The sequence below is a fragment of the Sinocyclocheilus rhinocerous genome, unplaced genomic scaffold, assembly GCF_001515625.1.
Source record: "Sinocyclocheilus rhinocerous isolate Xijiao unplaced genomic scaffold, SAMN03320098_v1.1 scaffold615, whole genome shotgun sequence".
Taxonomy (NCBI): Eukaryota; Metazoa; Chordata; class Actinopteri; order Cypriniformes; family Cyprinidae; genus Sinocyclocheilus; species Sinocyclocheilus rhinocerous.
The window spans coordinates 580666-608546 of NW_015631049.1; the positions used below are offsets into that span (position 1 = coordinate 580666).

At 36.4% G+C, this 27881-nt stretch overlaps 1 protein-coding gene across 3 annotated transcripts in view; it reads left to right on the forward strand.

The window, feature by feature from the left end:
- The window catches only part of arhgef9a (Cdc42 guanine nucleotide exchange factor (GEF) 9a), a 29684-nt gene extending 2705 nt beyond the window's left edge, over positions 1–26979 (forward strand). For 2 of the 3 annotated variants that reach the window (XM_016553835.1, XM_016553833.1), the window contains exons 2-11: positions 10330–10509; positions 10839–10922; positions 18136–18351; positions 19215–19394; positions 19492–19724; positions 19911–20040; positions 21000–21131; positions 24553–24796; positions 25041–25109; positions 25497–26979. In XM_016553835.1, coding sequence (XP_016409321.1) covers positions 10330–10509; positions 10839–10922; positions 18136–18351; positions 19215–19394; positions 19492–19724; positions 19911–20040; positions 21000–21131; positions 24553–24796; positions 25041–25109; positions 25497–25669 — 1641 coding nt within the window. In that variant the 3' untranslated portion in view covers positions 25670–26979. The remainder of the gene's footprint in view (positions 1–10329; positions 10510–10838; positions 10923–18135; positions 18352–19214; positions 19395–19491; positions 19725–19910; positions 20041–20999; positions 21132–24552; positions 24797–25040; positions 25110–25496) is intronic. The other variant, XM_016553834.1, reaches the window with a different exon arrangement.
- Positions 26980–27881: the final 902 nt, after the last annotated feature.

Genomic DNA, 27881 nt, shown 5'->3' on the forward strand with positions numbered 1-27881 from the left:
AAAAAAATGTACAAAGGCTGTGAGTGGTGCGGTACCTCTTCTAAGGGTATATGTACCATTCAGGTATTTACACTTTAGGTACTGATGTGTACCTATAAGGTACTAATAAGCATCTTTAAAGGGTGAATAACGTACAAAGGCGTACCTTTTATAATACTGTCAATAGGTGTACCTTTTGACAGCTTTTGTACCTTTTTTCTGAGAGTTTAATGACCTGTTTTAATTTTAAAACAGACTATAAATGCTTTATTAGCTGCCGCTTTTCCTCTAAAGCAAAGTAAACATTACATATAGCTGTAACTGCCATGTGATACGAAGCCACTGACACACCAAACATATTCAGCAATGTGTTTATGTTCTGTCATATAATATTAGAAACACCAGATGGGAAATTTTAGCATATTGTCACATGTAAAGCGGTTGTACACACACATTGCAATTATGCATTGAGACATCAGTTAGCACCGGTGTGAGATGTTGAACGCTGACTGTCATTCTGTATTGCTAGGCTATGGCAGGATATTTCCCTTTTGCATTAGCATGCAGTCCTTCTCTCCCAACAGGTCTGAAGCACCTGTTAACAGTGAAGGGAAGTCTGGGAAATGTACTGCCAGTGCAAGAGAGTAACTTGGGACTTGAATGTTGCAAATGACATCATACAGTTTGCGTTATATGTAGTGCTGGGCGGTATACCGGTTCATACCGAATACCGGTGCGTCTCACACACACGAGCGCGACTTCACTAGATTTAGCAACTTTCAGACCCTTTTAGTGGATTTTTTCCATAGAATATTCATACTGACAAACCTAGCGACTTTTTTGGATAAACCTTAGCTATGGTTCAGTTGGAAGATTTCGCCAGTGCTGTCCCGCGAACGCGAGGTCTGACTTTCCCGGAGAAGTGTCACCTCTCTCTGCGTGTGTTCTGTGCAGTGAGCGGCAGAGAAGCAGCGCATTCAGTTGGCCGCACCGCAGCCGACTCGTCAATAAATAAATACAAAACAGCGTTTCCTAGCACCTGTCGCTTACTGATCTGATTGTTTGGAAAATTAGATCGTAGTTCGTCTGTTAATATCACATCACATGCACTTTTTTGTTTGTTGTTTTTTTTTTTGTTTGTTTCTCAGATGCAGGCAGTGCGCTGCATGAGACAAAAAAGTAATATAGCCAAAACAACCGCATAGCCGCTCTTTAGTGTAGATGCATGTTGATTTTATCAGACGATGCCGCGATTATAAATGAGAGTGACTCCTGGTTAACATGTATTAAAAGGGGTCGTGTTTAGTCACTATTTAGTGTGGTATTTATGACAATATTCACTCATCGTGACAGTAAAATAGGGCATTCTAAGTCAATATACTGCAGTATTTCCTCTCTCAATCAGTAGAAAATATGGTTAACACCCGGTCATGCATGAGAAAAAAAATACCGTCATGTACCGTGAAACCGGTATAATTTTGAAAAATACCGTGATATAAATTTTTGGTCATACCGCCCAGCACTAGTTATATACCCTAGAGACAGATTCTCGGCCTTCTTTTAGTGCGAAATCTTGCATGAGTGCATATGTTGGCGTATTCGTTAAAACAGATGCTTACGTATTCACTTTACATCCTACTCTCGAGACGCCAGCAGCCTTTAATCCTGTCCTCTGTAGCCATCTTAAAATGTGCTAGATTCAGCTTGGAAACACTTACGTAAAAGGTGATTGCAGAACAACTGATGTATAGAGGTTTTCTAGATAGTATGGTGCTTCTGACCTCATGGTGCACGTTTTAGGGGTGCTTTCTGGCCTTTCAAATCAGCGGCTTGAGGTTTCAGGACTGTTCCACTGACATTCACATGGAGAGGCATGTGCATCCAAAAATATGACTGCGTAAGTGCGGGAAAGAGCGGGAAAATCAAGAGACTGGCCAGATTTAGAAACATCTGCACTGGGAGCGTAGGCTGGGAATCCACCCACCCACACACACAAACACACACACACATGCCTGTATCAAACACACGTATCTTTTGCATCTTTAATGGCTGAAAGGCTTTTGTGCATTTTCTCCGCTTGTGTTTGTTTTAGGAACCGTGTGGGCTGGCAATGCTGCATGAGTTTAAAGCATTTATAATCTAAATTTAGACTTCAAGAAAAGTGCAAAATGTTTTATCAGGATGATTCATATCAACGTGGAGGGAATAACAGGCTTAAGCAGCATCATATGGCTAAGCAGCTCAGACTCAAGTAGGTCTTTAAAACATTTGTTTATAATGTTACTTCGCTGTCTGCACATTTAGTTTCTTTTATTATCTTTCCCAGCAAGATATGATGAGAATTAATGGCTATATGAGTTTATTTGTGTGTGTATGCAGTTATGAGAGCTTAATCCATAGTGTAGCAGTCTATTTTAATGCAGTCTCTCTCTCCACGTGCTTTCTCCAGTTCTCTCTCCTAGACTCCTAGCCCACTGTACTCCGATTACATAATCGTCCTCCCCAGTCAGGTGTGTGTGCGTGTGTGTCTATGGCGAGGCAGCATCCTCTGGTCTCTTAGATGTTCTGTTTTCCTTTTTTCCCCTCTCAATGGAGAAGGATGCCGTGCTATAGTCCTCTGAATTATAGGGCTGTTCTGTCTGTACTGTAGTGCAGTAATAATGATACTGAATGAATGAAACACTTTATTTTCTGTTTAGACACCCAAAGCTCCTTGTTTTGTTGAAGGGAACTCAGGTAAGCGGCATCAGGATGGAGTGATGGCAGTCAGTGAGAACTGAAGTGCTGACCTACAGCAGCTGCTATCCTAGGTACTACCAAAAGTCCAGAGTTTTGTGACCTTAGGGAGCGTGATGGATTGTAGCGTGGTAGAAGACTAGTTAGGTACGCTGGAGCTAACCCATTAAGGGCCTTATAGGCAAGTAATAATACTTGTATTATCAATGTGAATGACGTTGATAAAATCTCCTACAATTAGCGCTTTATCAACAGTAACCAATAGGTCTGAGAGAAAATCTGCAAATTCTTTTAGGAAATCTGTATATGGCCCTGGTGGTTTATACACAGTAGCCAGAGCAAGAGATACGATAGATTTCTTTTGCATATCTGACAGTGTAACATTAAGCATTAGTATTTCGAATGAGTTAAACCTGTATTCTGTCTTCTGAGTAACATTGAGAATATCATTATATATTGTTGCAACACCGCCGCCACGGCCAGTCTGACGGGGCTCATGCTTATAACAGTAGCTTGGTGGAGTAGACTCATTTAGACCAATATAATCATTTGGTTTTAGCCAGGTTTCAGTCAAGCAGAGTACATCAAAACTATTATCTGTGATCATTTCATTTACAATAACTGCTTTGGGTGAGAGTGATCTAATGTTTAGGAGCCCAAACTTTAAAAATTGTTTTTGTTCATTTATTTAAAATGTTTCTGGTTTAATCACGATCAGATTTTTTCTAGATCCTGCATTAAATTTATATTTTGACCTCACTATTCGGGGAACAGACACAGTCTTTATAGATTGTACAGTCTGTCTATCAGTATGTCTGTCTGTCAATCTGTCTATCAGTCAGTCTGTCTATCAGTCAGTCTGTCTGTCTGTCTGTCTGTCTGTCTGTCTATCGTTCTATCGTTCTATCGTTCTATCTATCTATCGTTCTGTCCATATGGCTTAAACCTTCAAACTTCAAAGTTTTAAAACTCTTTTAAAAATTGTAAACAAAGCTACATTCAAATTTGGTGTTTTTAGTTAAAATTTACAGTCATATGAAGTTACAATGTTACAATATGTAACAATTGTATTGTTCAAAATGTTCAAACTTTATATAATGAGCAAGTACATATATCCATTTTCCAATTGTATATATCCTTATTTAAGATAAGACATATATCCAATTGTCTTATCCTTATTCACTATGGTTAGCCTATAATAAGTGTTTATTCAGACTATTTTAGACCGGTCAGGAAGACAACCACTGTGGAGTAACTCAGTACCTTTGTGACTCATATCCATAAACAGAGAGAAGTATCTCCAGCTACAATGTTCTTCCACTAGGCACATTCAGTTTTGTTTATTAACGGCAATAGCAGCAAAAGTTACATCGTGTACCTAAAATTAATTGTAATTCTACTTCCTTACATTCACATTTGAATTGCAGTTCTGATTCCACATTCTACCTCGATTCAGATTCAGAAATTGTAATTTAAAAGGCATTTTCAATTCACTTTTGAACCCTGGCTATGAGGCATGTTACATTTATCTAAAGCCTGAAGCCAGAATGGTCTAAAACCGCAAGTTAAGATCATCTCTTGTCAGTTGCCAGTTTAAGAGAAAGCTCTGTGATTTGGGTCAAATGTTTAACGGATGCCCATTCAATTAACCTGTGATCCATAATCAATTAAATGTGTGTGAGGCTGTTGACTAAAGGACAGCAGTTTTGTAGATGTGTGCACCAAGGCATTCATACAGAGAAAGAGCAACTGAGCAAGACAGTGAGAGAGAAACAGGAAGAATGTTCCTGAGTACAGTTCATTCATGCAGGAATAAAGGCAAGGAGGAATGAAGAGACGAGATATAACACACACACAAAGTCATGGCCCTCTAATGCTAGTGTTACTGTACTGCTGTATTCTCACTGTTTATGAACAGATTGCCTCGATTTGGCTCTTATAGACACAATTTCATCCCGCTAAATTCAACACCATCCAATCTGATAATCTCAGGGGCTGTTACATCATTTTAGTGTGTGTGCGGTGTAATATTTCAGTGTGTGGTTGATAGCCTACAGCCCTGATACATGCAGTGCCACATAATTATATCTCACATGAGAATAAGCGGTGGATGAATTGGGATGTTTAGGGTTGTACATGATCCTCATCAGCTGTACTCTTTTTCTGTTCTAGTGTGATCTGATGCTAGCTGGGACAGGAACACAGCTTTTCCACTGCAGTTTTTCTGACTGATTTGCATAATCCTACTGCCTACTGTTCCCTTTAGAGAGAGAGAGAAAAAAAGCATGTTGCAACATTATTGAGACTGCATTGAGAGACAATTCTTAACTTCTTAGTCGTATCTTCTTCTTAACTTAATATTTAGTTTTTAACGTAATAAATCCAACTTATCATTTGTTTCCTTATATTAGTGATGAATTGGTTGAAACGATCTCTGAATGATTCACTGTCTCATTAAACGTTGAACTGTCTTTTTCCTAATGAGCCGAGAACTGATGAGTGAGATGATAGTAAAAACATTTGGAGAAAATGAAGGAAATATGTTTATGACTTTACTGTATGACAGTTGGTAAATAGTATTTTATTAAAACATACAAAATTCATTCAAGAGTTTTAAATGAACTTCATGGATTCCTTTGTTTTTATGAGTTGAATCATGGTACAAACAACAAACCGAACTGTGAACTTATAATAAGTAGTACACTCTAAAAAAAAAATGCTGGGTTATTTTTTTTTTAACCCAAATGCTGGGTTCAGCCTGTTGGGTCAATTATTGGGTTATTTAAAAAAAAAAATTTACCCAGGTACTGGGTAGTTTGTATGACATTGTATTCCTATCAAATTATTACTGTATAAATAGGAAAACATCTGTAATCTCACATTTTTCCTTTTTTGTTTAAATGTAAGTCGCAGCTAACATCTGCTTGGAAGGCTAGCCTTCCACAAACGCAGCATTCATCACCGGATCTGCACTCAAAGCATACGAGGCACCGGCGCCACCGTGGAAGTTTCACCTCCCGCTAAACGAATGCGCGACCAGGGCTCAAACACGACACGACTTCACTGTTATTTGTAACAAAGTTTCCATGCGCTCCACAGATTACAATGGGAACACTATTGATCTAATGTTGTTACAGCTGTGGTCGTGCTATGCATTTGACAGGTTTAAACTTAAGTGTCTGACAGACAAGATGGCACGAGGTAAAGCTGTTTTTGATGTAACTTTTCAAACACGACTATAAGATAAGTCATGATTATAAGTTACTTAATGAACTGGAACAGCCTACTGATAGCAGTTTTCTTCCCACTGCTCCTGTCATGTTCGAAAACCTTTACTGAATGTTTTTGAAGATTTTATGATTGTAAAAGACCGACTTGACATTGAATAAAAAAAAAAAATATTGCATGTGAGCTGTTCTTGTCCTGTATAAAACAGATTTTAGAATGCATTTTTATTATTTAAAATGAAAAAAAACCTTCAAAAGGTTGACTGACCCAGCACTGTCAAAAAAAACGACCCAGCAAATGGGTCAATATATAAATAACCCAGCATGTGTTCTGTCCAATAATTACCCAGTGCTAGGTTGCCAAATAACCCATAAATGGTTGTTTTTAACCCAGCATTTTTAGAGTCTATAATTATTAATAAAACATATTATAAATATATTAATGAAGCAATATCACACAAGCAAGAGTGTCTCAGGCCATCACAGCCTTCTTGATATTTACAAAAACAGCACAATAGCAAATGTGATATTGCGTTTATACTGTAAAAGAGATTGAACAAGAAGTTATTTTTCGAATAACCTACATTTTAGACACTGTCGCCAGTAATTTTGTCAGTTTTTGCTTTGCTAATTAAAATAGTTTCAAAAACGACAGCAGAATTAACAAGAGCAAAGCATCACTAAGAAACACAGTAATGCCGTTTCGTTGCTGGATGAATTGAGTGAATCAATCAGTGTACATAAACAGCCATTTGTTTCCTTCCTGCATGAATCGGAGCATTTGAATAAATAGGTTAAATGAATAATTGAGTGATTCATAGCTCACTTGTTGCCACCTACTGGTGTAACAATGTAACTCACAGGAAAGAGTATTTGAAGGATCGCCACTACTAATGAAAGAATCAACATTCAAGGTCTGTACACAAAGCTGTCGAGCAAGTAATACAGATGCAGTCACCATATCCAATTAGAAACATGTACAAGACACAAATAATGTGTTTACACACACAGATACATAACGCCTCTGAAGAAGATTCTGTACAGTAGATAAAAGGAATATTGATGGTGGAGCGATAATTCAAACCCTTAAAGGCTGTGTATATCTGTATGTAATCACACACACACACACGTACATGTGTTTGTGTTGAGTAATTCAGTGCCCTGTACACTTGAACAGCAGTAATGGAGTTTAGATATCAGATCAGCGGAGAACTCTTCGCATTTACCCACAGTGTGTTGTGACACTGAGATAACAACTGCCGTGATGTGTATCAAATGCAGTTGCTTTATACAAATCAAACAGATTTTACTGTTTCTGCTGACAACATAACATTTTTTTTTCTCTTTAAATGCGCAAAAGAGAATTTTTTACAGCTTGGCTGCCTCCGAAACACACAGAGAGAGAGAGAGAGAGGAAAAGAGCCTGGAGTTGTGGGGGTGAAATCTTGGAGCTGATTATGTATGAGTGTTTCTGTGTAGAGAATTACCCAGCCATCATCTCAAGTCACTGTCATGGGCTTGTATATGTGAAAGTCAGCAGGAAGTATTACTATAACACATCTTGTCTTTACTCGAGCATGGAAGCCATGGTTACTCAAGCACAGTGTCTCTATAGCTCTATGACCTTGTACATTGCCACTTCCTTCCTATATTATGAACACGAAGGAACCGTGAGATCCAGTTAATTTCAGATCTGATTTGGAACCGGTTCAAAAGAGACTTTGGTGACAGCCACATTCTGTATATTTCATTAAATTAACAGTCACAATGGAATGTTTTGGCCAATTTGGTTGAGGTGTGCTGTTTGAATGGAACTGTAGTCAATAACTAGCAGTCTGTTATAACCACTGATCTATTAAAATTATCTATAAAAGTGAAGCCACCATGCCGCCATATTGGTATTCCCTAGTATTCCCATACATTTTTATTGAATTAATAGGAAATCACACAATTTTAATGAGAAAACATCACCAAACAAGTCAGCGTTTTTATATCTTAAGTGTCACTGTTCAATTTTACAACGCAAACGCCCTAAGCATGTAAATGGTTATTTGTTTAATGTCTGGAATTTCTCTTGCATATTAAAAAGTTACATTCTAATACATGACAGTAGTGAATATCAGCGATGAACATGATGAACATCAGATGCTCAACATATGCATTACAAATGACAAAGTGCTCATTTTGAAATCTGAATAAGGATTTATGCTTTGTATACGCATACCTCTCAATTTGCCTTGTACAGTTATTCACTGTTTATGTAATTGTGTTGTATTTAGTGTATTTATTATACAGTAGGCTAACTGCAGATGTTTCAATAATGATTTCTTCAACAACGTTGGTAAGGCCTAATGATTTAAACGCTTGTTAAATTAATTATTAATTCAACATATAACGTTATACATAACATTTTACTCCTATGGAAACGGTAATGATAGTAAAGAGAAATAGAATTTGCGCAAGTCTGAAATACGTAGATGTTGCTTAATCAGGACATTAAAAATGTACACAACTTATTGAGAGAAATAACACTGACTACATACGGTATACACTTAAAGAACATGAAGCTTTATTTCCAAGATTTGAATTTCAAAACAACATAGAGCAATATAGTAACAGAGGGTTGTATTGTATTATTTATTGTATATTCGAATCAATTTCTGATACTAATACCAGATATTTATTCATGTTTAATATTTCCTTCATAATTACGTATATAAAGAAATATATTTTATGTTAAATCGGTTACCTGTGTCGGTAGTGTGCAGCAGACACACCTAAACGGTTTGAATATAGCCTATCACTTATCCTGTCCGAAAAGACCATGAACATTGCAGATAATCTGAAGTCAAAATTAATTTACATACACATATCTTTAAAACTAATCCTGTGTGACTGATACGCTTCAAATCGGATGATTTTTAGGGATGGGCGTATCGATCCGAAGTATCGATATATCGATACTGACGCGAGTTGGGCTAAGATATATTAAAAAAATGTATGACTGCAGAAATATGTTAATTCATTATACACATTATCCCACCGGTTACAATTGTGACTGACCATAAAATAAATTTTTTCACACACTTTTCCAAAAAAAAAAAAAAAAAAAAAAAAAAATTATTTTAAAGGGGGAATAAAGCTCTTAGTAATTTAATAATTTAATACATTTCATAATTTAAAAGTTTAGTGCAGAAGTATCGAATCGGTATCGATATCGACGATACTGCCTTGAAAAATATCGGTATCGTATCGAAAACAAAATAAGGGGTATCGCCCATCCCTAATGATTTTAGGTCAAGGTTTTTGCTGTCAGTCAGTGATGCCCTCTGTTGGTAGGGAGTAAGATAGCCACTCTTACACTTCCGGTGGCTTCACCGCCTGACAGCAGTTAGAAAAATATTTTTATTTTTTTTATTTTTTTATATATTAATAATTCAATAATAGGATAGTTTAAATACGAGTTTGATATAGTTCAGATATTTTATTTATAAATTATTTGTATAAAAGATTTGCATAAATATGTTTGTTGCCTAGAAGCAACATTTTGTAACAATGGAATGAATGTGAATGCAAAGAATAATTTATTATACACTACTGTTCAAAAGTTTAGGGGTCAGAAAGATTTTTTTTTTTTTTTTTTTTAAGAAATGAATACTTTTGTTCAGCAAGGACATTAAACTGAAAAGTGACAGTAAAGACATTTATATAATGTTACAAAAGTTTCTCTTTCAAATAAATGCTGTTCTTCTAATCTTTCTGTTCGTTACAAAATGTAAAAAAAGTGTTATGATTTCCACACACAGTAGCACAACTGTTTTCATCACGGATAATAAGAAATGGTTCTTGAGCACCAAAGCATGTTAGAATGATTTCTGAAGGGTCATGTGATGCTGAGTAGCTCTGCTGAAAATGCTGCTTTGCCATCACAGGAATAAATTACATTTTAAAGTACATTAAAATAGAAAACAGTTCTTTTAAATTGTACAAAATATTTCTTAATATTTCAGTTTTTACTGTATTTCTGATTAAATAAATGTAGCTTTGGTAAGCATAAGATACATCTTTCAAAAACATTAAGCAATCCTATCAACCTCAATTTTTTGCTGTTAATACTAAATAGGTCTATCAACTTGTCTCAGTTAAAAAAAAAAAAGGCAGAAAATTTGGGTTTGTTTATCCTAGCAACCTCGTCTGCCCCGTTTCAAAACCGAACCAAAGCAGTTGATACAAATCCAAACGAGAAACAGCATTATATCTCAACACCCCTGTCAGTTTTGTTTCCAGAGATGTGACTGTTTGATGTTAATCCAGAATGTTTCTGATGTTATGTAACTGTTGTCCTCCTGTAGCTTATCCTGCGTCTACTCCATCTATCTTTCTGTAGTTGATCAGCGGGGGCTCTGTAGTGAATGCCGAGGCAGTATGGGACCATGTGACCATGGCTGACCGGGAGCTGGCCTTCAAGGCTGGCGATGTCATCAAGGTGTTGGACGCCTCGAATAAGGACTGGTGGTGGGGTCAAATCGACGAGGAGGAGGGCTGGTTTCCTGCCAGCTTCGTCAGGGTGAGCCCATCTCTGACTTTTAACACTTTCCTGTCTGACATATACCTGTCTGATGGCCACCTGCCTAACAAACACCTGTCTAAGACACATCTGCAGAACCACAGCTGTTTTCATATCCAATACCGTTTTTAACTGGATAGAAGTCAGATAAAGCTGTTTAAAAGAGATGCAACACAATATAGAAATTGACAATATAACACATTTTCAGGTAAATAATTCAATATTAAAGACATACAGTCACACCTCAGTCAGAAGAGGTCACATTCTTCCCTTTAACCTCCATCTTGAATCCAAACTCTTGTTTGTGTTGCTGTTGTTGTTTCTCTAAGGTGGAGTCCCACCCCCCTCAAACCAAACAGCTTTTTTATATCAACCCTGTCGCTGCATCACGCTTCACAAACACCACGGCTAAGGTGCGTTTTTTTTTTTCAAAACCACTGCTTACCGTTTGACCGTTGAATGCATCCCATCGCTTACTGCTCACATGCTGTCGCTGTGTTCCAACGTTTCGTTTCGGCCACAGTCGCTGCGCTTCGCTTCCATGGCAACTTATCTTCATGCCGGTGACAGTCTGGGTCTGTCAGAAAATACTGAAATAGGAAAAAGATTTTGTTAATGTAATGCTGACTCAATTATGACATTTAACGATGACTACTACCAATATTTCCCTCTTTTCTGACAGTATTTGGTGACATCTTGTTTTTTTTGTTTTTTTTACTGTGACTTGAACAGATGTTGGTCTTAATTTGAGCCTCTCTGACTGCTAAAATCTATTTTTAATCACATTTATATATATAAAGAGAGCTACAGAGAAAGAAAACTCAAAAATATATTTTCAAACAGAAGTTTAAACATAAACCCTCAGTAACAACAACAATTTCATCAGTCCCTCCAGTGATTCTTCTTGTATCTCTCTTCCACCTCTAAATCAGTCCTCAAATTGTGTCAAGGGTCTCAGTGGGGTCCCATTTCAAACACTTCCTCCAACTCTATTTTTTCTCTCTCCATAGTGAGCCAGTTTTATGCGTGAACCTCTCCAAACTCTTGTATATAATATAAACCTAAGAAATGTCTGTTGTATTTTGAGTGTTAGTTTATCAGTGATAATATAAAACCCAGATCTAATATCATGAGTAAAATAAAGTAATAAACCCCAAGAAGCCGTGGTTTACAGTGAATTTATAACAGCTAAGGGGCGTTGTAGACGCGAAGCGGAGTGCCTAAAACCCCCTTAATTGTTATAAATTCACTGTAAACCAAGGCTTCACGGGGCTTATTGCTTTTATAAAACGTCTCGGTTACGTATGGTAACCATCGTTCCCTGAAGGAGTGAACGGAGACGTCACGTCGGATGACCAACGAATTGGGATCTCGCTTATATACGTTGTTAGGTTTCACAAAACAGAGCAAATAAAGTGTAATGATATTAATAAAAACAGTATTCTTCCACCAAACAATGTAGTTCCTCAGAAACAGTTGTGGTTGCAACAAAGTGGTTGCCAAGCAACGCACAAAGTAAACAAAGGTGTATGTTTGTAGAGTAATGTACCTTTTTCACATTTCCGGGTTTCTCAGCAGTGGAAGTCGTCATAGTTGGGTTAACTTGAAGAGCAGTGAATGGGAGAGTACCACAAATATATTTTTTGCATTCCCATTTGCTCAAATAGCAATAGAAAAACTCCACGATAGTGTTTTCCTGATTTTCAATAAAAAGGAAAAAACAGAGAGACTGATAACGGCAGTCAGAAGAGAGAACGATGTCAAATTTACCGTCCCTCCCATAGACTCGGCATTAGAAACACCCGCGCATTAGCGTAAACTAGTTTTTTTCTAATTTGATGCAAAGGTGATATAATACAAAGAATAGTGTTATAAATGTACATACATTTAAAAAAAAAAAACACAAATATGAAAACTTTCGAGGATTTATGATGCTGATGACCATTAAACGCGTCATCACAGTCTTGTGAAAAGGGTCCATTTACAACAGCTTAGAACGCGGCTCAACCAATCAGAATCAAGGACCGGCACTATCCGTTTTATAAAGGAGGCATTATGAACATGCTGCACAGTAAAACTGAAATAATAAAGGTGTGCATGCGGCAAATGACTGTGCATATTATATTATATATGTAATAATTGCAATTTATATATGTATTACATATTATATATGTAATAATTACAAATTATTACATATTTTGATTGTATACACTACCATTCAAAAGTTGTTGTTTTTTTTGGAAAGAAATTGATACTTCTATTCAGCAAGAATTCATTAAATTGATAAGAAGTGACATTAAAGACAGTATTCATCAAATAATTCTAAAAAAAAAAAAGTATTGTGGTTTCCACAAAAATATCAACATTGATAAAAATAAGAAATGTTTTTTGAACACCAAATCAGCATATTAGAATGATTTCTGAAAGATCATGTGACACTGGAGACCGGAGTAATGACTGGTGAAAATTAAGCTTTGCCATCGCAGGATTAATTACATTTTAAAATACATTAAAATAGTAAACAATTATTTTAAATGTTAATAATGTTACTGTTTTTTGGTCGAATTAATGCAGCCTTAGTGACCATAAGACACTTCTGGGAAAACATAATAAATTGTACTGACTCCAAACTCTTCCAAACTGCAGTGTAAATGGATAATTACGAATATTTGTTAAATATATTTACATTTATTTATTTCAATTTAATATTTATACATTTTATATAATACAATTTAAATACATTTTTAGAAGCCTTAGGAACTTAGAAGCTAATTGTATTAGATTTTATATATGTTGTATGGTGTATTTTTATTTATTTATTTATTTATTTTATTTAATATTGTGAGATCAACCAATTTCTTTTCATTGTGACAGTGTTGCCTCCAGGCAATATACCTGAAAAGGACCCCCAAAATATTGTGTTTTGGATTTTAGAAATAAGAATTTTAATGCAATTTTATGCAAGTTAGTTTTTTTTTTTTTTACATTTCTTTCATAATGCATGTAATAGAGTGTTAAATAATGCTATCATATTGTTAATGATGCATCTGGATTGCAAGTCCACTGCAGTTGTGGCCAAAAGCTTAGACAGAGCTTGTGAGATCCATCTGTTTGCTTTCTCTGAGAAATCCCAAGCTTAGCACTGAAATATGAACATAAACCCTTTTAATGGGGATCATGGGTGAAGGGATAAAAAGAAGTATAGGATAGAGATGTGCTTATGAAAGAGGAGTGTGTTTGTAAAGGTGGAGCGCTCTTTAATGGGACTTTTATGTAACTTGGTCTTAACTTTGGCTACATACGTCGAGCTTCCTAAGTGCATTTCTCAGTTCCCCTTTTTGCTTTCTTCCTATCTTTCTCTTTCCTATCTTCTCTTAACAGTCATCTATCCCCCCTTCCTCCCCAAACACACACTCACGCAGATGGCAGGTTGTGTAAGCCACTCTCTCGGGCATGACAGGTGTGAGAAAATCTCTTGGCGAATATCACCTGTGTCCACACAGACAGATACAAATTTAATACACACACACACACACACACACACTATATCAGTCTGTACAGCACGGCCTTTATTTTGACCCTTTGGGCATCTCTTATGCAACACTGAGAAAGGACAAGGAGAAACAGACAGGAAGAGAATGGGTGTGAGAGAGATGGATGCGGTAGAGTCTGAAAGCATTATGTCACACCAGTTGGTGGTGCTGGCCTGCAGGTTTGGCGTCTCTCTCCCACTGAGACCTGGAGCTCTCGTGTCATCAGAAATCATTGCTCACTGTTTACTCACAGTCCACACGCACAACACAAACTGTGCCCACATACGAGAATCAGCAGCATACAGTGGAGCTAATAGCATTTTAATAATGAAACATTACATACAGTATATAAAGACAAGCACAGCTTAAATGTGAGGTATGCATTTTATTACTTTGCAAATGCAATTCTTGAAACCATGACTATTTGCAGTCAGATGTGGCACTTGTTTTTTTGAACAGTCTGACATGTAAACTTGAATTGTTGGCAGGACTACATATTTGTTGTTTAATTGATATGTTTCTAATTCTGTTTGGCGCCGCTAGTAGCACAAAAGCCACACACTTCACCTTTAATCTGGAGTTTAACAAGACAACATTCAAATATTTAAATATATTTGAGTACGTCATTGCAATCAAAATGGAAATGTATGCATTTAATACACATTTTTAGACATTTATTAAAGTTCTGTATGGATTTCTGGCCCAGAAAAGCTTGATGTAAATATCTAGAATATTTTAAAATGAAATCATTAAAAAAATAAATAATAATGTAAGTAATAATTATAATCATAATTTATATTTATTAATAATTATTATAAATAAATATAAATAATAACTTGAAATAATTATAAAAAGTAGATTTACGTTAGATATGTTTTTGCTGTGTCAAAAAATATTTAAATATTTCATTATCCAAATGGCAGTGTAAGAATTTTGTCACACATTTTTACACATTTATTGTTCCATGTTCCATGTGAATTTCTTGACCATCAAAGCTTCACGTTAATATCTAGAATATTTTAAAATCACTTCATTTTAAAAATAAAAAACATAAAATAAATTTTAATCTAAATAATAATAATAATTAGAAAACAAACATTAATTACCTCTAGATGTGCCCTTTAAGTTCATTAGAGTGACTCAAACCAAAAACTCACAAGTTACTCATAAGTCTTTTTGACTGATTTCTTTTGCATTTTGCAGTGTGTGCGTTTGTGAATCAGATTACACTGGTCATGCTTTGTGTTTGTCTTTTTGTCTCATCAAATTCAGATTGCTAACTCGCAACTTGGGTAAAATTGCTGTACAGTGTGATTTTATTTAGGAATGGCACTGCATATGTAGTAGCAGCGCAGCAAACTAAAACCAAAGAATTGAATTTTAGTTTGTGGTACTTCACAAATGAATCCTGTTTACAAACAAATGAATTGTAGTTTGTAGTTTGAACAGTTGCTAATTGTGAACTTAGCTCAGATCTTTTAATGACACATCTGAGAGTGAATATAATCATTCTAAGTACCCAACTAAAAGAGATTGATAAATGTTGTATTAATGTCACTTACAAGGATTCGTTTTTTTGTCTTTGTTGTAAGATGCTGACACCTTTACACTGTATCCTCTGTTCTGCTGTGTCTTGTGTTTCTCTTCACTGTTCAGCGAGGTTGAGTCATGAAGCATAAAATGAGACGTCACTTTTCATTAGAGGACAGGAGAGATGAACAGACAAAAAAAAAAACCCAGATTGCTCTGGGAGGAGATGTTGAGAGAGAGAGAGAGGCTAAAATAGACTGGACACTGAGAGGAAGGAAAGAGAAGATTGAAGTTGGCATGTGTGTGTATGTGTGCGCAGGTGTGTGTGTGTGCAACATCTGCATCATCAGTGTTCTTCTGATTCCTCTATTTCTTGAAACAGACAACCGTAGCAACACACGTTGTGTAGCCAGGCAGCAGGATCACTAAACTAAGCCTTTCGTTTGATGAGGATGAGGACGGACAGCTAGCAAGGGTAATGCACTGGAAAGTTGCGCTGAGGCAGAGATTTCTAGGTATACAAGTATAATTTGAGATTTTAATGAGATCTTAATCTGAGAAACATCCTTCAAGAGATTAGACATCATATCCATGACTCTTTGTAGAAACAGAGTGTGTGAGACAAAAAGAGAGAGAGAGGGCGAGGGAGTTATGCAGGACAGGGTTTCAGGGTGAATAGAATCTGTGACAGGCTTGTGTATTTATGAAAATCTATTTTTAATATTGTCCTTTTTTTTTCCCAGTATTTGTGACTCCAGATCAGGTCAGCAGGATTTGTGTGTGTGTATGTGTGGGTCAGATTTTGTACTATCTCTGTACTATCTCAATGTCCCTACAAGGATAACAAAACCTGAAATCACCTACACTGTGGGGACCAGCCAACAGTTTCCATGAAGAATACGGCTTAAAGGGACAGTTCACCCAAAATGAAAATTCTGTCATTATAAACTCATTCTCATGCCATTTCATACATGTATGCTGTCCCCCTCCCCCCCATAACATTGGTGGAAAACCCTTCAATAGCAATATGCAGATCTTTTTTCTGAGTTGAATCGGTTGATCCAGTTCACAAAATAGGTCTGAATTATTCATTCACAAATAGTATTGATCTGGTTCAATGATTTAGTCACAGTGGTTAACAGCTCACTTGAGAGAAAGATTACCAGTGAGTAATACCATAAATGTCAGTCTGTTTGTCACATAAGCTATTGTATGACTTCAGAAAACTTGTATCAAAGTCATATGCTAATTTTATGATACTTTTGTGATTTTTGAAGCTTAAATGATCAAGTCCCCATTCATTGTAAATTCAAGGAAAAGAGCGACCAATGCTTCAAAACCACAAAAGCAAGAAAGTCATACAGGTTTGTAACAACATGAAAGTGAGTAAAAAAGGGCAGAAGTTTCATTTTTGTGTGACTTTTCCTTTGAATAAAGGGTCTAAAATAATGTTTTAAAGGGCCAGTTTGCAGTTATTTTAGTTTATGTTGGTTTCATAAGGCTAGTAATATGAGTCTTCATCTCATGTAAGAGTACATGATTTTACATATTTTTCAAAAGTATTATTCTTTTCTTAAAGGGACAAGTTCACCCAAAAATTTAAATCCTGTCATCATTTACTCAAGTTGTTCCAAACCTGTATGAATTCTTTTGTTTACAGAACACAAAAGAAGATATTTTGTCAAGTGCTTTTTTTATCCATACAATGGAAGTCAGTGGTAATCAAAATATTCTTCAAGATATTTTCTTTCATATTTCACAGAAGAAAGTAAGTTATACAGGTTTGGACCAACATAAGGATAAATTATATGAGTGACAGAGTAACAGAATTATAATTTTTGTGCCAACTGTTCTTTTAAGGTACACCTTTGATGCACCTTTAAAATCTAAAAAGTTTTCTGTGATAGTTTTGGGAGTAGAGTATATAAATATAACTAGCTCAGTATACAAAATGTGTGCATATTCATGGGTTTTTATTGTGCGCGTGTGAGAAAGAGAGTTTGTGCATGTGTGTTCACATCAGTTGACTCACTTGGGAAAGCAAATGATAGGTTACATAATCAGGGCAAATAAAATCACATCAGATTCTTTTAACTAAACACACACACACACACACACACACACACACACATATATACTGTGTTCCTAACTGTGCGCATCTGTATCTCCCTCCTTCTCTTCCCTTCTCCTGGCTTATGTGTGTGTATCTTGGCAGCTGTGTAACAGGCCCAAATGCAGATTCATTTAAGTTCTTGTGAAAACAGATTTTGTAAGTGTTTACTGCAATGCCTCCAATGTGGTAAAATGCAGTTGGGACTGGTGCCACCAGAGGGCACACTTTGACTCTTTTTTAATTTTTTTTATTTCACATCAATGTAACTTTAACCCTGAAGCTTTAAAAGCCCTATCTAGACCTTTTATGAAAGCAAGCACGCAGGCCGTTAACTCTGGATGCTCTGAGCCGGATGCTAATCGAATGTGAGCACAATTATTGTGATTACTTTAATTGATAATAACAGGGCTTGAAGATCAAGTCATGTCTGTCTTAATGTGTGTGTTCTAGTTATGGGTAAATCAGGAGGAAAACAGCGTAGTCGAGGTTGCCGAAAGCTCCAGCGAGGTGCAGAATGGCCATGCAGAGGCCAGTCCGAACCCCAGCACCGACTGCTTGTGTCTGGGCCAGCCCACTCAGAACCGGGACCAGATGAGGGCCAATGTCATCAATGAGATCATGAGCACAGAACGACATTACATCAAACACCTGAAGGACATCTGTGAGGTAAAAAAACGCATACCAGCCCTTTCAAAGCTCAGGAGACCTGATTGAGTTCTCCTAATATTCCAGAGAAGAAATATACATAAACACAACTGAGACAACTGTTAACACAGTAAAAGTATACAACTATAAAGTTTATGTGAATAGCATAGCTCAGATCATTTGTTCTTGTCAAAATCTGATGAGACATGTTTGAATTTATATTGAAATCTTTTAATTGTTGCCTTGTTATCTTGCTAAATGTGAGCATATTATGTGACATTGCTGAAATCTCATAGGGAACTCCAGATAAGACACATGTGAGATTACTACGCTCTTTTCTGTGATATGCAAAGTCTCCATTTGCTCTAAATTTAATTTCCTGTCTAGGAGAAATTGTATGTCCATGAAATGTTTAAAACTTTTTTAAAAACTTGTTTAAAAAAAGTTTGGTGTCAGTAAATGTTTTTTTGAAAGAATCGAATACTTTTATTCAGAAAGGATGCATTAAATTGATCAAAGGTGACTGTAAAGAGATTTAAAAAATCTATTTTAAGTTCTTTTGAACTTTGTATTCATCAAAGAATCCTTAAAACATCAAAGCAGCACAACTGTTTTCGGTAATAACAGCAAATAATAATAACAAATTATTCTTGAGCAGCAAATCAGCATATTAGAATGATTTCTGAAGGATCATGTGATACTGAAAACTGGAGTAATGAGTCTGACTGCTGAAAATTCAGCTTTGCCATATCAAAATGTATATAAATAAAAACAGTTAGTACATGCAGCCTTGGTGAGCATAAGAGACGTATTTCAAAAACATGATATAAATCTAAAAAACCCAAACTTTTGAATGGTAGTGTCAATCTGTGTTTGTGTTTTAGGGGTATCTCCGTCAGTGTAAAAAGAGAAGAGACATGTTTAACGACGATCAGCTGAAAGTGATCTTTGGAAATATCGAAGATATTTACAGATTCCAGTTGAGCTTCGTCAGAGACCTGGAGAAACAGTTTAACACGGAAGAACCTCATCTCAGCGAGATCGGACCTTGCTTTTTGGAACACGTCTGTATTGAAATACAGAAAATCACACATATATACACAATGAGTCGAGGATACAGAATTTTTTATGTTTGTATGTTTTTTTTTTTTTTTTTTACAGCAAGATGGATTCTGGATCTACTCGGAATACTGTAACAACCACGTTGATGCCTGCATGGAGCTCACACGTCTCATGCGAGACGCGCGATACCAGCACTTCTTCGAAGCTTGCCGATTGGTTCAGCAGATGATCGACATCGCCATTGATGGCTACCTGCTCACACCAGTCCAGAAAATCTGCAAATACCCTCTACAGCTGGCAGAGTTACTGAAATACACAGTACAAGAACACAGGTACACACACAAACACAGATGTGCGAACTCCAGGTGCATCGTGCAGATAATGGCGGTCAGGTCCACAAAATATATGACTGTGTAAACGACAAATTTTGAACTGACATATCTGGTTTCCACTTATCATTTTGACATCCCTCGTTTTCGCTCTTCTCTTTCGCTCATTCTTTTCCCTTTCTCTCCCAGTGATTATCGGTATGTGGCTGCTGCGCTAGCTGTAATGAGAAATGTCACTCAGCAAATCAACGAACGCAAACGAAGGCTTGAGAACATTGACAAAATCGCCCAATGGCAGGCCTCTGTACTGGACTGGGAGGTGTGTGGCCAAAGCTTTTCAGACAAATTTAATTAATAGGATAAAAAGGAGAGCGATGGAATAGTTGAACCTGAAAAAATATATATATGTAATAATAGTAAATTAATAAATAAGCAGCGCAACTGTGTGTATACATGTACCCTACTGGCCAAAAGTTTGGTATAATTACGTTTTTTATGTTTTTGAAAGAAGTCTCTTAAAAAAAGAAAGAAGTTATTGTTGGTGCTCAAGTGTTAATAATAGTTCTTATTATTAACAAGTTTTTGCTGTGTAATATTTTTGTGGAAAGGATTCTTTCTCAGATTCTTTGATGAATAAAAGTTCAAAAGAACAGCATTTATTTTGAAATGGAAATCTTTTATAACATTATAAATGTCTTTACTATCACTTTTGAACAATTTAATGCATCCTTGCCGAATAAAAGTATTAATTATTATTATTATTATTATTATTTTTAAAAATCATACTTACCCCAAACTTTCGGTTTCCACTAAAATATTAAGCGGCAAAAACTGTTTTCAACATTGATGATAATAATACTAAATGTTTCATGAGCACCAAATCAGCATATTAGAATGATTTCTGAAAGATCATGTGGCACTGAAGACTAGAATATTGGCTGCTGAAAATGACATATTAAATTGAAAATGACATATTACAAATATATATAGAAATTGTAATAATAATTTCACAATATTACTGTTTTACTGTAGATCAGATAAATGCTGCCCTGGTGAGCATAAAGAAACATTAAAATTATTATTGTATTTAATATCTCCTTTTTCAAAAGGAGACTTGATCTAAAAAAATTCAAATAAAAGATGCATGTTACTGACATGCAACCTGCACCACAGACACCATACAGACAGAGCTGCATATTGAGACATAAACACATCAGAGCCTCAGTGGTGTCAGATGTAATGATTCATTTGTTTGTGTGTGTGTGTGTGTGTGTGCAGGGTGAGGATATTCTGGACAGGAGCTCAGAGCTTGTGTACACTGGGGAGATGTCCTGGATATATCAACCATATGGGCGCAGCCAAACCAGAATCTTCTTCCTATTCGATCATCAGATGGTCCTCTGTAAGAAGGTGAGAAAATGAAGAGAGGAGAAAGAGGGGATGAAGGAAATAATGACATTGTAAGTTCATTTTTTGAGTCCGCTTTAATTGGGACACATGGGTATGGAAATGAAGTGTAGAGAACGTGAAAAATTAAGTGATGCAGATAAATAGATAGATATACAGATACATGCATACATGTTTTTTTCCTAGTAGGGATCTTTGAAGGAAGGAAGCAGGCAGCTGATGATGTTCTCAGCACATTGCACATCTGGAACTTTCACTTTTGAGAGCAAAGATGCAGAACCGAACCAGACAGACATGCAGAAGCAAATAACTGATTAAATAATGGTAGTGTAGCACAACCGAGGGATAGAAAACGCATGTGTATCAGTATATTAGGATCCGTGTGTTCGGTCTTGTGACAGCAGCCTAATAAAGCTGTGCTGTCTGTGATTAATGTTAATCAAACAACAAAAGACAAAGAGACAATCACTCACCGCTCTTGACTGAATCACTTTTGTAATTAATTTTATTATTATTTATTATTGTATTACTGTACCTGTATAGCCTACTACTGTTAGACCTAAACAATTTTCAAAATTAAATTCAGGTCCTGAGTTTAATTGATAATATTTGTTAAACAAATGACAATATTCAGTGATGTGATACGTTCTCTGCGTGGAGTAACGTCTGGCAGAGTCGCAGCTTGTACTTATTATTAAAACAAATAGAAAGCAAACAAGTAGCATTAATAGTCATTAATTTTAGTTAACAATGCTATGATAAATTTGAACAGAGATTTTTATTCTTATCTTACATGTATACTTGTAAAATAATGGATCATTGGGTCATGAATATTGTCTCAAATGTCATGGAAAAGTCATGGAAATTCATTGGTAAAAATGTGTATGAACCATGTAGAAGCCTTTTGTGTTTTAAGTGTCCTCCAAACACCCTCAAGCTCAAAGCACATGGCCCATTTTTACTCGCTCCAAAAAGGTGCAAAAACAGCTCTCTTCAGCAAACTCTGAGATACACAGGCAATTCAGCAACACAAAAACAGAGACAATCAGCACTTTTCACATCAGTTTCTTACAAGACTGATATGATATTACCCAGACCAGCTCTTTATCAGCTAATCAGTCAAATCAACACAGTATTTCCATAACCAGCAAGCAGTCTTTCAATTTGTATCCAGTTATTAATTGTTTCAAAAGTATTTTAATGAACACGCTAAACAGACTGGAGTCTTCACTATGAGTAAATAGTCTTCACTAAATCACTATAATCTCAAAAAAATAGGTAACACATATCTTTTCCCATATTGTATGTATATATGTATAAACGGACATACAGGTGCATCTCAATAAATTAGAATGTCGTGGAAAAGTTCATTTATTTCAGTAATTCAACTCAAATTGTGAAACTTGTGTATTAAATAAATTCAGTGCACACAGACTGAAGTAGTTTAAGTCTTTGGTTCTTTTAATTGTGATGATTTTGGCTCACATTTAACAAAAACCCACCAACTCACTATCTCAACAAATTAGAATACTCCATAAGACCAATAAAAAAAAATTTTTTAGTGAATTGTTGGCCTTCTGGAAAGTATGTTAATTTACTGTACATGTACTCAATACTTGGCAGGGGCTCCTTTTGCTTTAATTACTGCCCCAATTCGGCGTGGCATGGAGGTGATCAGTTTGTGGCACTACTGAGGTGGTATGGAAGCCCAGGTTTCTTTGACAGTGGCCTTCAGCTCATCTACATTTTTTGGTCTCTTGTTTCTCATTTTCCTCTTGACAATACCCCATAGATTCTCTATGGGGTTCAGGTCTGGTGAGTTTGCTGGCCAGTCAAGCACACCAACACCATGGTCATTTAACCAACTTTTGGTGCTTTTGGCAGTGTGGGCAGGTGCCAAATCCTGCTGGAAAATGAAATCAGCATTTTCAAAAAGCTGGTCAGCAGAAGGAAGCATGAAGTGCTCCAAAATTTCTTGGTAAACGGGTGCAGTGACGTTGGTTTTCAAAAAACACAATGGACCAACACCAGCAGATGACATTGCACCCCAAATCATCACAGACTGTGGAAACTTAACACTGGACTTCAAGCAACTTGGGCTATGAGCTTCTCCACCCTTCCTCCAGACTCTAGGACCTTGGTTTCCAAATGAAATACAAAACTTGCTCTCATCTGAAAAGAGGACTTTGGACCACTGGGCAACAGTCCAGTTCTTCTTCTCCTTAGCCCAGGTAAGACGCCTCTGACGTTGTTTGTGGTTCAGGAGTGGCTTAACAAGAGGAATACGACAACTGTAGCCAAATTCCTTGACACGTCTGTGTGTGGTGGCTCTTGATGCCTTGACCCCAGCCTCAGTCCATTTCTTGTGAAGTTCACTCAAATTCTTGAATAGATTTTGTTTTCTGTTAACATGCTTGGATACAGCACTCTGTGAACAGCCAGCTTCTTTGGCAATGAATGTTTGTGGCTTACCCTCCTTGTGAAGGGTGTCAATGATTGTATTCTGGACAACTGTCAGATCAGGAGTCTTCCCCATGATTGTGTAGCCTAGTGAATCAAACTGAGAGACCATTTTGAAGGCTCAGGAAACCTTTGCGGGTGTTTTGAGTTGATTAGCTGATTGTCATGTCACCATATTCTAATTTGTTGGTGGGTTTTTGTTAAATGTGAGCCAAAATCATCACAATTAAAAGAACCAAAGACTTAAACTACTTCAGTCTGTGTGCACTGAATTTATTTAATACACGAGTTTCACAATTTGAGTTGAATTACTGAAATAAATGAATTTTTCCACGACATTCTAATTTATTGAGATGCACCTGTATATTTAAACTTATAGAAAGAAATATACAATTGCAATATTTTATTCGAAAATATTTTTATTATATACAAAAATAAAAAATTTGGGGTAAGTAAGATTTTTTCAGTCTCTTATGCTTAAGGCTGCATTTATTTAATCAGAAATACAGTGAAAACCGTAATATTGTAAATAGTTATTACAATATTAAATAACTTTTTTGATTGTGATATATTTTAAAATGTAATTTATTCCTGTGATGGCAAAGCTGAACCAAACCACGACACATCTTTTTCAGGGTTCTTTGATAAATACAAAGTTCAAAAGAACAGCATTTATTTGAATGCTATTTCAATGTTATCTTTTGTAATTGTAATTATAAATGTCTTTACCATCACTTTATGTCACATATCTTTTTATCATGGCCAGTCACACTTGCTGTCACATTGAATACAACCTCCTGGTGTAACAAGTACCTTGATGTGTGTGGAAAGGAAAGGAGGTGGAAGATGAGAATGATGTATTAGATTTTTCATGCTGGAACAGAATAATCAATCAATCGTATCATTCTATCAGTAATCTGTCTGGATTACAGACGTACTCATAAAGTCTCTCCGCCTTCCACAGGATCTCATTCGCCGTGATATTCTCTACTATAAGGGTCGGATTGACATGGATCGATATGAGGTCATTGACGCAGTCGATGGCCGAGATGATGATTTTAACGTTAGCGTGAAAAACGCCTTCAAACTGGCCAACAGAGACACAGACGAGATCCATCTGTTCCTGCCCAAAAAGCTGGAGGAGAAAATCCGTTGGCTTCGGGCGTTTCAAGAGGAAAGAAAGATGGTCCAGGAAGATGAGAAGATTGGTGAGAATTTTTACATCACAAACAATTGAAAGTTTAGTTATTATGCATCCTCATGTTGTTTCAAAGTTGAACTGTTAAATTGAACACAAAAGGTGTATTTTGAAGAATATTTAGTCCAGTCTTCACGATACAATGATCAGGCAAGTTCATAGTCACCAGTCTTACAGTGATTTAAACTATGTTCTGTTCTTCACACAAAGCTATCAAACGTTTACGCCGAATATTGTCTTTTTTGTCCCTTTAGGGTTTGAAATCTCTGTATATCAGAAGAAACAAGCCGCCTTGACCGTTAGGAGAGTCACCAAACAGAAAGGTATGAAATCTTGAAGCCTGTTCTTGAAAAATGTTCCTCATGGAATTTAGATGTTCTTAGAGGTTGTTGTGTCTCATCTTGGTTTATGACGGCTGCTTTAGGCAGAAAAATATTTTTGCATAAGATAATTCCCATTCTAATGGCCAATAAATTATACTGTGTTCTGTTGTATTGCTGTTACCATGGTGAAAAAGTGCCTGCTGAGAAAATAGAAGTAAATTGATACAAATTGGAATTGTTTTGCCTTGCAATAAATAGTACTTGTGGATGTTACATACAGCATAAAGCTACACAAATATCAAAGAAATCTAGTAATAAGCGATGTTAAACAGTAAAACTGAGTTTAGGCATTAATCGTTGTGTATTCCTGTGTGTCTGTCTTCTCAGGTGTGGGCCGGTCAGGCCCCCCAGCGCACCCACCTCCTTTGGACCCCATGAACCCCGGGAAGTACCTCCTCCCTGACGGCTACGGGCAGGCGGACGGATATGAATACGAGCCCAAACGCAGCACATCTCCCTTCTGGCAGAACTTCAGTCGGTTAGCTCCCTTTAAAAAATAGAACACACATCCACCAGGGGTCGGATACACCAGCCTCTGTATACTTGGAAAAGCACTATTCTACGTAAGATACACCTGCGGGACTTGAGGAGGACCGACACACACACAAACTACCGGAGAGAGGACGGACCTCACTTTACTGGAGTTTACCAGGCGTATTACTTTTACTGGGGTTATGGGGACACCTTGCTGGGCTGGCTGCACTGAATACTGCACACGACATGTAATTCACCGAAAAAATCACGCAAACGCACACGCAAAACATACATTTTATTCCTCGGCACTCTCTTTTTAGAGAGGTTTTAAATGATGAAATATGGAAAATCTCTTATGGTTTCTTCTTCTCTATACAAATCGACAGATAGCGAATTTTCACCGTTTGAAGCACTAAACCACGGTAATGACTCTTGCTCTCTAGCGCCGCCCTGGTGTTCCTCCGTGCACTGTGACTATTCGGGGCATTGTCTCTCACCCAATCTCTCTTTTTCTCTCTCGATCTCATACTCCACATTATCACGTGTTTTTCCAACAGTTTCAAGTCTGGTCAAAGCTGAAGATTTTTTTTTTTCCTGGACAATTTCTCCTTGGATGGAACCTGCTGCACTCTTTAGTTTGTTTTGCATGAGATTCAGTTCATTGCAGGTATTTTTATTTGTGTAATTCTATTCGTACGGGTCTCAAAGAACAGTGGATCACGGTCTGCAAATTTGTCGCGCAAGTTGCTTACACTGGTCACGGTCTACTGGAAATACGGATATTGGAACAACTTTGACATTCAGAGAAACCTTCAATCAATCGAGTTAAAAGTCATTTTGGTTTGTTGGAGCCTTTAGATACCTTGATTAAACTACAGACCAGAGAAACCTGAAGGAGGAACTGTTTTGCTCTGAACAGTGGACCTCTGTAGCGTGTTTACGTCAGAGCCTTGTTTCTCCTGAGGTCTCGGTCTTGGTTTCACCATTGTTTCCTCTCTCCCGTCATAAGTGCAATCTGACAGAAGACCGGAAAACCTAAAAAAAAAAGTAATAATGCCACCTCTGAGCCCTGCCTTCATTTTATGAGGAATGATACTTGGACCAAGGCAACTTTAATCCTGCTGATCAACTTCATAATGACGTGCCAATTCATCTCTAACATGCCAAAATAGTCTGGTTGGCAAAAACAGGTGCATTGACATGTGCAAATGCCAACCCCTTGAGCTGGTACCCCGCCATGTGACTTCTCAGGCGAAAATTAAGTCAGTGAAATTTGGTTATCGCTGCTAGGATTAGCATGACATAGCGTTTCAGTTTTTTTATTTTTTTATTTTTTGGTTGGTTTTGGTTCTCGCTCTCTATATATACAGTATATATATATATTTTTTTATTTTTTCCCAAATTAAAGGGACTTGTGCAAAAATTAATTCATGGTATATTTCGCGTTTTTTGTCTGATAACTTTCAAAGGATAGTATTTAGTCCAATCACAATATTTAAAGTATTGCTATAAAACATTATTTATTCTATTAAAGTGTGATTTTCTTTTTTTTCCATCTTGATCCTCTTTCTATATTTTAGAGCTTCTGCTGGAGTGTTAAAGACCCTTTTAGGGCATAAAAATGTAAGAGGACAGTATGGAAGAAATACGTCACACATGTGTACTAAGTGCCACATGAAACTATTATTATGTTACAAAGGAAAATATCAGTTTAATATGTTTGATTCGGTGATCTGATTGAAATAACATTATATCATTATTTCATAATAAACTTCATTATGGAGAAAACAGAGTTGAAATTAGTATGTTTCCTCTGGTCTCTTTTTATTATTCATTTAATCTGTTTTGATAAACACAGTGATGCTGGTTTCATTTTGAACATTTATAGAGGGTAATTCAAATTAACAAGTAACCGGTAAATAGCTTATGTTCCAAAGAAGAGTATGTAATGCTCTAGGTTTATATGATTAAAAAAATAAAACCACAGGTACTTAACATTAGTATTAAACTGTTTCAAGTTTGTTACAGATATACACTATTAAGACTTTTTTTTTTAAAGAAATTAATATTTTTATTCCCCAAGGACACAATAAATTGATCAAAAGTGACAGTAAAGACATTTATATTACAAATGATTTCTGCTAAAGTTTTTACAAAAATATTAAACAGCTGTTTTCAACATCAAGAATAAAAAGAAATGTTTTTGAGCACCAAATCAGCATATTAAAATGATTTTTG